This window comes from Aythya ferina, assembly GCF_964211825.1.
Source record: "Aythya ferina genome assembly, chromosome: 6".
Lineage (NCBI taxonomy): Eukaryota > Metazoa > Chordata > Aves > Anseriformes > Anatidae > Aythya > Aythya ferina.
In genome coordinates, this window is record NC_140303.1 from 39791234 (window position 1) to 39805298 (window position 14065).

At 40.0% G+C, this 14065-nt stretch overlaps 1 protein-coding gene across 1 annotated transcript; it reads right to left on the reverse strand.

The window, feature by feature from the left end:
- Positions 1 to 1126: 1126 nt before the first annotated feature.
- Positions 1127 to 11366, reverse strand: MMADHC (metabolism of cobalamin associated D). The gene is made up of 7 exons (XM_084524542.1): positions 11115 to 11366; positions 8792 to 8936; positions 8339 to 8556; positions 5970 to 6075; positions 4752 to 4882; positions 2781 to 2867; positions 1127 to 1426 (listed from the first exon to the last, which is right to left on the reverse strand). Exons 1-7 carry the CDS (start codon positions 11121 to 11123, stop codon positions 1232 to 1234), a joined length of 891 nt encoding a protein of 296 aa, XP_084380668.1. The 5' UTR covers positions 11124 to 11366; the 3' UTR covers positions 1127 to 1231.
- Positions 11367 to 14065: the final 2699 nt, after the last annotated feature.

Here is a 14065-nt window from a genome sequence, read left to right on the forward strand (position 1 = left end):
CTTGTAAAAGGGTCTGGTTCTAAACAAATTAGGGCCAACAAAAAAATCTTTGGTGATAACTGGCTTAGAGGCTGAGTAGGGAATAGAAATAGCATACAAACTTAGAAAAGGTTTAAATCTGTAATTGCTAGTATTGGAAAGAGACATGAGAATCCCTACCTACTTGAAAGGATGCTAAACCTCTCAAAGCACCTTCTTGGCAGTCATTATCCAGACAAAAGTTGCATTAAGTTTTGTCTGAGTCAAGACTGAAGAGTTGCCATTGTTGCATGAACTGGCACAGCTACAGCTGTGGTGCGTTACCGAACGGCCCTAAAAAGTGACTGCAGTGACATTAAAATCTAGTTAGGTAGCCTCTGTAGGGAGGCAGCTGACATTTTTGGGATTTCAGATACCCTTAATTTTCCTCATTACTCTTTCTCAAGTAACTTCAATTGACTTGATTGTTTCTATGCCACCTGAAGATATTTCAATCCTCCCTTGAAATATCTTTACAATTGATGAAAATTAAAGTAACTGATCATAATTGCCCTTTGCTCAGGCATTTCAAAATTCCAGAGACAAATCTCAATTGCATCCAAGAAAAAAAACCAATGACAATATCCAAGTATTGCCCTATTATCTTTTTTCCATATCAATGTATTTAATGACCTATAAAAGTTACAAAAGTAACTCTAAATTACATTTACATATATAACACTGAGAAAATAAAATCCCAAGCAACGTGGAGACAAAAAACATGAAGAGATGACTGATTCTAGAGTAGTTTACGACTTTTTACAGTCTCAGGATGTAGCAACCACATGAACACTTCCCTCCTGAAGTGTAACTTGTACAACTTTTGCCACTTATTGCAGTAAGTGGTGAAATTCCCACAAAATTCAGCGGCAACAGGGTTTTTTAATGTAAAGATCACAGATTTGTCAGATATCAAAAGTCAGAACAGTTGATAATACTAAAAGAGGCTATGCAGATAGCTACATATGCATTCAAGTGAGTTTAAATTCATTGAGGATGAAGGAAACTCACAGCTTAAAATTCATGTGTCACATATAGGTATCTGATAAAACGATGTCAAAGAATATTCTAAGTCACATGTGGTGAGCAAATATTCACAAGACTAGAATAAATAACAGATAGTTTATTATCTGGGAATACTTCAGATTGTGGTATTCTGACAATGCTCGTACAGAATCATCAAGTAAGACGATGGCTGAAGCCCTGGCAGTTCCTAGTTTCCACTTAGTTTTCTCATGATGGGGCTGTCAGGTTCGGCGTTGGTGAAGATGCTTCCTACCACGACGTGAGTACCCCAGATGTTATGACGAATAACTTTGCAGCAGCCAAGATCATCAACGGAGAATCCAAAGTGGCGGTAGCGTTCATCTGTTTCAAACAGCGTGTTGTTTGTGTAAGGTCCAAAAAACTACATGGAAAAAGAGAATTTCACTTAATATTTCCACAAATATTCCAGACTAAGCCCAGTAACAACACATTTAAGTTTTAAAAATGTCACTATTACCCCTTTTCAAAACAAAACCTAAGCCCAACAGTACCAGCTATATTTCTAGGAAGAAATTGTATGAAGATTTGTTTGTGCAATCTACATGCAGAGCACCTCTGATTGTACTGGTAGCCCATATTTCAAAATGTTTCCTCTTAATGCTGACAGAGGTCTGAGGGCGTATCAGCATGTCCGAATGTCCAATCAATCATATACAAAAACCCCTAAATACCTTGAAAAAGTAGAATTTAAAAAAAATGTTTAGGAGAGAAACCACCCGTAAAATAGCAAAATTAAAGTGTATCTTTTCAATGAACCCCCTATAAAGAAAATGCTTTCAGTAGTAAAATGTTATATAATAACAACAGAAAACTTATTTCAGTTGCTTTATCTCAGAAGAGGAAGCTTCTGACAAAAGCCTACTGCTGCTGAGCAGGTTATGGGTAAGGATGGTACTACCAAACTGGAGCCCAAAGACATCGTCTTACTTTTATTAACCTGTCACTATTCTTTAAATGCATGGAATTCCCAGAGAAGCTTTTAAGTACTATAAACACCTTCAATTGCTTGTTTAGCTTATAAACAATCCCTGTTAAACCGATTTGCCTCTGATGACACAGTAAATCACGGCCTTTCATGGTATTTTTAAATAAAAACCCCACTAAAATGAGCTTTGCCATGATTATGTTCAACTATGATATGGTTTTAACGATTAGTTCTCAGACAAAACTGCATGTGAACACATGTTTTAATAGAAATCCTCAGTGCTGCCTTGTAGGTTTTAAGCCACTTTTGCATTTTGTAGATGTCTTGGTAAGAAACTGTCAGCTCTCCTGAGTATTGGTGTAATCTGGCAGTGAATGCCAATGCTGTTTAAACATAACAAGCCATTCATTTTTTCTATGTAACAAATATAATTAACTTGTGCAAAGAGGTTTTTTAAAGAACACCCATCTAGACAGGTAGGTGTGTGCACTACCAAAAGACCTTTGGACGGCACAAGCAGTCGACCATGTAGATGGAGAATTTTTAGGCATCAAATTTCTAGTTAGCTAAAATTCAACTTCATTGCTGAATGATGCTCTCAGAAAGGCCAACTGCAACAACAGCTGACAGAGCAAATGAAGTGGCTGGGGGCCACTTCTAAATTTAGGAAAGAATTACCCTATGGTAACAGCTTTTGTTTAATACGAAGAAGTTGGATTTAACCCATATAGAAGAATGCAAATACCACTGCTAGTTAGGACAACAGGGTTCCGCACAGCACAGAACTTACAGCCAGTCCTGAGGATGGATCAATGAAGTCGGCCCAATAGCCTTCGGAACAGATTGCATAGCAAATTTCCTTAGCACCATTAATGAACTTAAAGAGAAGGAAAAAAAAGGTATCAAAACATTTTTTGAAAATATAAATAGATCAGAATGCAAATAAAGTTTTCCAAAAGTAACTTTCTGTACATCTAAGACTTACCTGTTTTCCTGACAAAAAACAAAAAAAAAGACATCAGATTTAAAGCTGACGTCCCAACATGGCACAAGAAAATTACATGACCTACAGACGACAGCACATTTCTGCACAGATAAATAAGTGAGAACAGGAGACCTCAGTTATGTTTTTAAATCATGTAGATCGGCAGTTTTCATCCTAAATTAGGAAGGTAACAGGAATTCACAGAAAACTCCTGAAGAAGTCCACAAACGTGAATGAGGACCCTCCCCCCCAAAAATCTCAATATGCATTGATTCTAAAACCATCTATGCACTGAATTGACATAGCTCCCTTGGAACATGAATGAATTGCCCTAATCTCATGAAAAAGAAAATTAACTTCAGACGAAGTTTATTTATTTGAAAATAAATAGAATATAAAGTTGGACTGTTTTCTGGAATTTGTGTCCTGAGCAGTTCAAGGTACAAAGATGATTACATTTATTAAGACTGAGGCTGAATGGTCCCAAATAAGGGAAGTTTATCCTTGACAATGATCAGTTCTGTATTTTGAAGCTTGCTGGCTCTGAAAATCAACCATCTTCCAACTCTAAGTCACAAATGTAAGCAAGCCATCTGAAGGCATCATTTGAGGCATTACATTTCTGGTACAACACTGGATCAAAAGGTGCAGTGTAACAGCTCCACAGCAACCTCTTAGAGTGACATTAATAAATGCCTTAGATTAACCACTGTAAACACTTAGATTTGACTGTAAATAACCCTCATTACTTCAGCACAAGCCTCTCACATTAAATTAGTATTTTTAATGTTACTTCTAATCATTTATGAAGCAAACAAACAGACCATTTTCTGGTGAGTTTGCTGTTAGTAACCTTTAGGCTGGGAGGTTACCGCTAACATCCTAACACCCCTGCAATGACCATATTAGACTTGACAGGGAGGTGCACAAGGAAGAAAGATGCCAATTAACATATAATTAGACCAGATTACAATGCCAAAGACCAACAGACCGTAAATAATTCAAAGAGAAGAACATACTAAAACGAAGGGAATTTTAATTTGGGTGTAATTTTTATGTTGATCCTTCAGATTGCTTCCTCCTTTTTTGTGGTGACCCTTACGTTGCTCTACACAGACCACATCCAACCTCAGAATCTACTTTCCAAGACTGAAAAGGACAGTAGCAGGCTTATTTTCAAACATAAATCTAACCTTCACTGCAAAGATGAAAATCCCATAGGATAACTTTTACTGATTTTAGAAAAACTACAATATATAAAGCCGTTGTATTTTAAGGTACGAAGAAAAACCCACCAGCAGTGGTGAACATCGACACCTGCTGGAGCAGTCAAAACTCTGAAGAATGAGAAAAAGCTATTTTCGAGAGACCTCTAGTGGCAAGAGAAGACAAAGTTCATGAGGCCGGTTAGCATGTTGCTATGATCACTGATAACCGGATCCTATTATCAGAAGGTGAGGATGCACTCACTGACAGAGCACGTGTTGGAATTTCAATTGCATCACAAAAAAACACACAGCAGCAAAATCCTACAAAATGAGTTGTACTGAAGGTGAAATAAGGCAAGAAAATACTTGCTGCCCTTTAGCTGCAACTGGACAACCTCTAATAAAGGTGACAAAGCTCTAAAAAGTTGTCTCCATTTTGTCTGAAAGAGAACACAGCACTAGCTCCAACATGCAGTACAGAATATTACTGCCAGAGCCAGAAATGGTCTGAATATACAAATCAGACTGATCTACAAAGATAAAGCTGATGCTCACGTCAACTACTTACATTTTCTAACAGCATTTCTCTCTCATCCTCAACTTCTTGACTCCAGGCAGTCATATCATTTTTAGTCTTCTGGGTAACTGTTAACACTGTTAAACGGCTGGCATTCACATCTGGAAACATTAACTCGAAGTCTAAAGAAAAGGAAACCAGTATTTTATGAGTTCTCTTACTTTATTTAGGACTTTTCAGTTCTAGACAAATTATCAATCCTACCTTTGTGGTAACGCACATTGGTAAGGCCCTGCTAAAGGTTACTCATGGGCTGGAGCTTGCTATTCCAAGATCTCCTATTTAATTGCAAGATGACAAAAGCTCCTCCATTCTGTACATTTCAGAATATGCAAACAAGTAACTTTCCTTGCAGAAATATAACACTAAGTATGGTAACAGTTTAGTATTTTGAAGCTAAGACCACCACAGGTCTCTGTACCCAACATGCACAGATCTGTATTTTCTGGCTACACTGCATTACTTCACACATACTGATTTTTACAGTAAATCTCACAATAAAAATGTCTCAGATCCACTTCAAACACTGCTCCTAGGACATGAGAGTAAACTCACAGCATGCTGCTGGTTGTGACAGCTTTTCCCCTGGGGCAGAAAAGGGCCCAAGCCTGTCACAATTCCCTCTCTATAGTGCCTATTGGAGTACAAACAGGAACCCACCAGGTGACAAATAGGCTTCTTAGAGCCTTGTTTGCATTGGGGGAGAAGGCAGCACCTTCCAGAATTAAAAGTCCAAAGGTTCAATTTCTTGCTGTCTGAGAAGCCTGGCCTCTTCAGTATCTAACCTAGGAATTCAGTCTCTCTTTTCAGCATATCACTTCTAAAATCAGAAGTTTTTACTCCAATTTAATCCCAATCACTGTCTTTTAGAACAAAAAGAAAAAATACAAAACCAATGCCTTCAGGAGTAATATGATTTCAATTCACTCTTTTACTAAGAAGTAGTGCCCAAACACTTGATTTTGTCACAACTTGGTTTATAGGGTCTCTTGACCCTATATAAGCAGACAGAAGTTAATTCCCCCCCAGCTGATCTTAAATTTAACAGAGAATTCTTCATTCTCCAGTGTGTTTTTCGTTTGTAAAATACTGACTTTGGATTACCTTATTTCATTACACATCCCGTCACATCAATTTTATCAGAGCCTTTATTTACATATTGTACTTTTTTTTTAAAATGAATTTTTTAACTGTCAAGAAAATGCATACCTTTTTGTAACAGTTGAGGACAAGCTTGTACTGCACATTCTACCTTTGCATTTTCAAAGTATGTTTCAGCGTTATTTATTTGCTGTTTCTGTGGAACATCAGCACCCTGAGAAAAATAAAAAAATTAACTTTTCTATTAACAGGAATAACAGCGCACACCAGACTGTAATTTTGCAACTACATGCCCACTGATATACCCAAGTAGTTTCTCAGAAAGTTGATTTGCTGTGATTTAAAACTTGTTTTTCAAGTATTAAAATTAGAACAGATATATATAACCTATTACATAAACAGAAATTTAAGGTTTTGGTTAACACAGTTAAAGTTTAAGCAATAGAGAACTTTTTGAAAAACAACCCTTTGAAATAATGGCCTGCAAGTATTTAATCCAACATCAACTGATAGATTGCAGACATACACATATTCCCTGAACTGGAATAAAACAGCTCTAGAGCTCTGAACTGCCAGCAATTTCAGCTTTAGAATTCTAAAAATCAAAAGCATTTTCCAATAAAACTATTTTTATTCTCTATGGTTTTGTTCTACAGTTTCTTAAAAGAACACAGCGCAGATTCTTGCGTGAATGTTACAAATCCAGCACTGTGAAGTCAGATGTGTAACATTTAAGCTCACAATGTCCTTAACAGGGAAGTTAGAACAGCTGCCTCCTTTGGCATAGCGACTGCTAGGTAACATCAGCACAGAATGCCTAAACACATCTTTTCTAACTTTAATTTTGCCATAATTTACAAGGAGTTTAAGACTGAAATTACAACGTAGAGTACGTTGTGTCCTATCTAACACACATTTGTATTTGCAAGTTCTCCCTAGAGAAAACTATTACACCAAACACAACGCAAGGTTTTGTGTTTCTGTTCTAGAATTTAAAATCAAGAATAGTAGAAAAAAAAGTACAAAAATCATGTAGACAAACAACAACTTCACTTTCAGTACACGTTTCTACGTGTACCTTGTATTATAACTGTGAAAGTCAGCTCAGCTGGTACTTGAAGCCTCCCAAATCATGCAGTTATGCTGGTGCACCCTTCCTGTTCTTCCTAATCACAGGGTGCTTCTCTTACTACGAAAGGTAAGGTGATGGTTGACCCTGATTTTCTGCTGCTCCCATTCCATCCAGCTGATCTCCACCTACACAGCACATCCACTTCCCATGCATGCCATCATCAAGAGACGATGGGCATTTTCCTAAGACGAACACCATTTTTCATACTAATGGGCTGGTAGGTTCATTTATTGTGCTCACATCAACTAATTTATAGTCTGAGGAATAAGGAGGCCAGAGGGGTTTGCCATTCCTCTGCCTGCTTCAAGGACAGGTGCCTGAGCTTCAGTGGCACTGAGCTTTTCTGCTTGCTGCAGCAACCTGTGGCAGGAGGCCATTGTACTTTGGGTGATGCCATCACCCAAATCTGGGTCTCCTCCAGAAGTGACCGGTTTAGCATTTTCACCAGCTGAATGCTGCTCACGGATTCCTGAACAGCAGCAGTATTAACCAGAGCTGATTCTTGTTAACTGCATTCTGGGTACCAGATGCAACCCCCCCCTCTGCTCTTCCCAGTTTCCCCATTCGATTTGGATCAGCAGCAGCTGCACTGAGAACTTCATTATACAAGTAATCTTTCTAGAAAGCAAACATGCCCTCAGCACACCTGGTTTGCATTAAAGACTAGAATTTTTTTGGTCTTTTGACCAAAGTTATGATCCACAAAAGCTGAAAACAATTCTGTGAGCTCACCAGAAACTTGTTTTCTAAACACTGTGGAATATAATATTACATCTACAAAAAACATACACAGCATTTTTACAGCAGAGATTCATTAGCTGACTTCTGATGTCTGAGCATGCCACAAACTCAGAGATGGGAAAGTTGAATCAGCAGCTAGTAGCAATGAACATTTGTTGAAACGCTCTGATCATGCAAGTCAAGCTAGCAATTAGCAAGCTGCCTGTTGTTAATAAAGCATCTGACTCGCTGCAAGTTCTGTAATTGCCAAAATGCCATCTCATTTTCAGACATGAGGTTGAGCTGTGCTGGTCTACTTCTCACATCTGAATTCAGTGGTGTTTAGACCTAAACAGGCAGGTCTAAGGACACTGCCTGAACTGTGCAAGCCCAGATCCATTACATGAAAGGCTCGAGTTAAGAAACTACCAGTCCTATTCGGTAAGAGGTGTTGGGACTTGGTAAACAGTACATTTCGAACCTGAAGTTCCCCCTCACCCTACCTGAAATTCATCCTTAAGCATAATCTAGAATATCATCAGTATATTTTTTCAGGAGGAAGAGAGAATAATTATGTTTCTTCCAGGCAAGAAGTATCAGCCTCACAGAGGAAGCCCGTTCTTACCTGAAATTCATTTATGTATTGTGCCATTACAAATTCATGCCTTTCACTCGGTGAAGGCTCTGCTAATATATCAGGCAGAGGTTTTGAAATTTGGCTTTTCTTCTGAGCAGCAGTACCATTTAGGTGACAGTCAAAACCAATATTACCAGGCAACTGGAACCTCTGGTCTTGAGGGCCAAATGGACCCATTACTTCATCCGGCCATACAGTTCTTGGACCTGTAAAAGTCAAGGCCTTGCTTTAGTCATCACGTTATTTAAAAAGAAAACAAAAAAGACAAAAAAAACCCTCTCCCATTCAAATATCTGCATTTCATCACAATCATATACAACCAAGGCAACCACAACACAGAAGGGTCCTGCAAAAAAACACCCTTCAGAATTCCCAGCTTTAAACGGGGTGGACAGTTCTATAGCACACGAATTCAAAGAAAATGAATTTGCTTTTTCTTACATAAATCAGGAGGTGTAGCAGCAACATGAGGCTCATCTGAGCCAGAGGAACCTGCTGTAGAAAAAGCCTTGGGATTTACAACTCTTTTGACTAAGGAATAAAACCCTGGTAGGTAGGTGACCAATCTTGCTCTGTTACAGAGCACCTGAGAAGACAAAAACAAAAGCAAGTATTATATACTGCTGGCAAAATTACTAGTTTAAGTACAGTTTCGTAGATCACAAGAGAAAACCTCCCTCCACGATTAAAATTGTAATTTATCATCACTTGTTTTTGCAAAATCAGTATTTAAGAACACATCATTATCATTTTTGTATTAGTAAGAGTATTCTACATAAAGGAAAAGCCTTAAAAGCACTTAGTGATAGGCCTCCTCACTTTAGGAAAACAGAACTTAAAAGTGTAAGTAGCATCACTGAGACCCCGTAACCTAAATTAAGTTATAGATGTGAAAAAAATATGCATTTTTTCCATGATTACAATTCAATCATGTCATTTGTTACCAGAAATATCAAGTAAGCACCAATATCCAAAACCTCTGCCCTGAAAACTAGCCCAAACACTAGCTAACTTAGGGTCCCACTTCCTAGAAGACTTGAAGGAGACGCAGGATAGCATCCCTACAGATACATCTTGCAGCTTTCATCTCGAAGCACGCATACATATGTGCATACACACATTTCTCCGCCAGGAAAGCACGCATACCAACAGCTCTGAGCCATACAGGGGGCCATGCATACCAAAACAGGTGGGTATGGTAATTTCTGCTTCTGTATTTTGCTCTTGAAATCCATAAATATTTAACACGTGCAAAACTTCAGCTAGTACAACCAACGGTATTTAGATTTGCAAACTCAGCACATTCACATATTTATAAACAAGCATTACTGCAAACAGCTCGGATCAGTACCCTGGGCAAGCTGCCAGCAAGCCACAAAACCTTTATGAACGCTGCGGTCTTGGAATACACCAGAAAATCTGCTTCACGCCACAGAACTCCACTGTCAACATAACTTTCAGGCGCTGAAGAGGACTCTATCAGAGGCTGATTCAGCCACGCAGCAAACAGCAAGCGATGCAATGCTACCTCCTCCCTCAGCATGCAAACGGCCTCAGCAAAGGGCTCCAAAGAGCTCTTGGCTCCTCACCATGAGGATTAACTCTGAAGCCCAATGGTGGTGTGTGTCCCAAACAGCAGCACAAGCAACTGTCACTCGGCTTTTTTGCAAAAAAATAAAATAAAACATCCAGATGACCCAATTAAACAGAATGGTAGAATCTATTTGTTATGCTTTAAAAACAGATGGATTACTTTCATGACACAGTTCCACACACGCAACAGAAGTAATCCATCATACGCTCAAAAGGTAAAGCATAATTTAAAAGATGTTAAATCTAGCACAAAGCTACTAAAACTTTTGACTAGTTTCACAAAACCACATATTCCTGGAAAACTTAAGCCCCCTGCCACAGCGTACATGCTTTTATAATGCTTCATTTCCAGCTGAGAGAAAGAAATTAAGCTGAAATAAGGGGTTCTTCCTTAAAAACTGTACTACTCACATGTTTGGATAAAGGCTCTATTTGAAGTGCCATGACCTAACCCAGTGGGCACCTGCTTCTTCCACGCTACCTCTACACAAACATACAGCGTCTAATGCCTTTGACTAACACCACCATGACTCAAACACATTAACGCGGTTAATTTACTAATATCATCAAGTTTTTACAGTTAAGGTCTTAAGTTGTTTGGGTCTAAAACAGCAAGAGGTTTAAAAGATTCGTGTAACAACAACAAACCCTGCTGATCCCCTTGAACCTTTTCCCTACCATGTAAAAGCACTACTGAAATAAGTTATTGTGCAATAATCACATATATTGCAGATTAAAGTATACAAAAGTAATTATTGATGACATATAATTATAAGAGAAACATTTTTCCTTATCAGCAGCTTCATTTAAGGCGGAGATGTTACCACTATTAATCGATACGTTGATTTAGCCAAACAGTGCAAATATTTACATACCTGGCGTCACCCCAGTAAAAAAAAAAACTGCTGAAACCAAAACACATTCCCGTCTCGGTGACAAAACAAGCTAGATCAGTAAAGTACGTTTTATCTTTGTCAGAAAGCCCCCCAGCGAACTTAAAGGCTTCACCTTAACACATGATACACTTCAGATGCTTAGAGGGAAGAAGGCTGACACTCCCAACAACCTCTTCCTGAGAATATATATATATTTAAAGTCTGTTTTATAAGGGGGGATGATTTTAAAGGGGGGAGGAAGGCGGGGGCGCCCCCATTCCGCCTCAGTTGCTCACCTTGGCCATCGCCGCCGCCCGGCTGCCTCAGCCCCCGGCCCGACTCCCCCTGCAAGAGAAGCGAACACAGACGGCCCTGAGGCGCCCAGCCCCGCTCCCTCTTCACGGCTAAGCCCCCCTGACAGCGGCAGGGACCGATAAGGACCGATAAAAACCGATAAAGACCGATAAAGGGGACCGAGAGCCGCCCGCCCCGCAGCGCTCCCCTCTTCCTACAAAATGGCGGCCGCCCCCGCCCCGCGCCGCTCCCCCTCAGCCACCTCCCCGCCCGCCGCCAGGCCCGGCCCGTTGCCCCGCCGCCACATCGCTCGCACACCCCGGCTTGAGCAGGCGGAGATCTAAAAAGATCCGAAAAGATCCGAAAGCCGGGAATCGTTTGCTTTAGGCTACACGGGGCGGTGGCGGCGGCGGTGGGGTTCTCCTCGGGGTGGCGGTGGCGGCGGCGGGGTTCTCCTCAGGGCGGCCGCCGCCGCCATGTTGTTGTCCCCTCGGAGCCCGCCGCCTCCCTCTGCCTCCTTCCCTCATGGCCGCCCTCATCTCGGGCAGCCCTGGGCGCAGACCCCGCTGTGGGGTCCCTCACGGGCCGGGGGGGACCGGGGCGGCGGTGCAGTGCCCACCCGGAGCACCAGGGGTCAGCAGCGCTGCGTGCTCTGAGGCGATTACCGAGGGGGGATGAACCGGGAGGCGTCGAGCCCCCCCGCAGGTCACTTGGTGCCTTGGAAGGCAAAACTGGGAGGAAAAATGCCATTTCTGCTCACCAAACAGGTCCTCGAAGGACGATCCGTAGCTCCCTTCAATAAACTTTCCTTCAACAGACCAAAGTTTATTTTTTTCCCTCACTTCATGTTTATAAGCTGCCTTCCCACCGCCAGTCCTGTTGGGCTCTGCAGTGGTGTGTGTTTGCAAGCAAGCCTTCACTTAAAATAAAGTTTGACATTACAAACTGTATTTGTGTTGAGGTAGTTCCCTGGTTTGAAGTCTTAATTTTTATATATCTACTTGCTGCTACGTGAAATTAATTAACTGCAGAAGTTATTAGCGCACACCGGCAGCCCCGCACTGGAACAAGCTGTGTTTGGGGGCATGGCCTTGTTGCTCCCAGAGAAAAACAGAAACTCAAAGATAGTTAATATTTATTATTTCATCCCTACTAACCATATGTATTCTATTCGGTAGGTAAATCACTATCCACAGACTGTGTGTTGAACATACACGACATTGGTGTGGCTCAGGGTGCTGATTCCAAAGCCATCTCCACACACATGACAAATGCCTACACGTTCCTTCTTCATTCACAGAATCAGGCTGGTTTTCTTTCACATCTTCAAAATGTTTTGTACTTTATTTATTTATTTATTTATTTTTCCACATCCAAACACTTTGTCCATCATACCATATCCATCAGTTGGAGTTGGGCTCAATGATCCTCATGGGTCCCTTCCAACTCAGGATATTCCATGATCCTCTACCAACTCCACTATGGCTTGTATGCTGCATCTTCCCAGCTTCTCTAAGAAAGCTCTAATGATCAATTTTCTAATTTGGAGGCTGGAATAGCCTTCCAGAGGCACTGTACTGAACAACCTCATTGTCTTTGTCTACAAGTTCACTCTGTTTTGTTTGCCTAGCACGGCGATCACCCTCTGTGTCTTACCTTCTCATAAATCTTGGCAGGGATGGAAAGGGGAAAGGAGAGAGCTTTGTAGCTAGCTTAAGACTCAGCATTTTGTTTTCAGGTAGCTTTTTTATCCTTTTTCCAATAATGCGATTTAATTTAGATCATGAGTTCTTTGAGGCAAAAAACTCCCTACTTGCATACGTGGAAACTGCTGTGCATACTAATGGAACAATTTAAATGCTGAATTAAAAATGTCAGGGGAGAGGTGCCCCAAACCAAATCTTTAAAGCTAATATAAAAGGGTTGTATTGCTGTTTGCTTCTGCAGCAGAGGGGAAACACACAAGCCATGTCGGAATACTAGGATTAAGATCCTTCTTTCTTATTTTTTTGCCACTTCTTTGCTGTCTGTTCAAAGCAGTGATGTTGGTTAAGGGAAGAGAAATTTAATCTCTTGCCTTCAAAATAAAAAAGATTGGGTGTTCAAATCCCTCAGTGAATGTGCAGCTTAATTTACTTACATTATAAAACATATTTCTGGGCAATTTTGATTTTGCTTTGCTGCTGGGTTGTTGGTGTAAACCAATTCTAAAGGTTGGAATACATAAATAATAAAAATAATAAAATTATTTTCAGTGTTGATAGTAATAATATTCAGCCCTACGATGTTCTTACTTTAATAAATTTCTGCTAATTTTATTAGGAGCAAGACAAAATTCTTGTATTCAGTTCTAAACAATATGATACATTAGATAAATGCAATATCACAATTTTCATTTTTGGATTGTTCATGAGAACATTTGCTCACTAGTGCTTGCTACTCAACTATTTTATTAATTTAATGCTAGCACACTTAGTTCTCATTTGCTTTTAAATTAAATATTCATGTTGAATCTCAACTTCAGTAAAAAAAGGCTAAAGAAATGCAACTTTAACTCTTTGCAGAATGCAATTTATTTCCTCTGATAGGAAAGCACTCTGGATTACATTCAGTCTGTATTGACTTGTCCTTAAGCAATCCCAATTTATCCTCTCTCTGGGGTTAGCACTTCAAGATACTCAAATCAATCAATGAGTTATCAACCCCTGAAGTTTGTGGCCTGAATTCATAAACATTAATTTCAATAAAGTTTCTACCTCTATTCAAAGGAGACTGCAAAATAAAATGATCCAATTACAGATTTATCAAATATTAATCATTAAAATCTTCCAGATCTTTCCGATGCCTACATTCTTCTCCCCTGGTGTCGGAAAAGTAATTAGCAGCTGGCTTTGATTAAATTCTTCCCTCAGAGATCACTTTTCTCAGTTCGGGAGAGAGAAAGGAATACACA

Excerpts from the sequence above, each read along its gene's own strand:
- MMADHC (XM_084524542.1), bottom strand. Across the intron at positions 6,076-8,338 it reads AATACATAAATGAATTTCAG|GGTGCTGATGTTCCACAGAA; the intron begins GTAAGAACGGGC and ends TATTTTTCTCAG. Across the intron at positions 2,868-4,751 it reads GAGAAATGCTGTTAGAAAAT|TTCATTAATGGTGCTAAGGA; the intron begins GTAAGTAGTTGA and ends CTTCTCTTTAAG.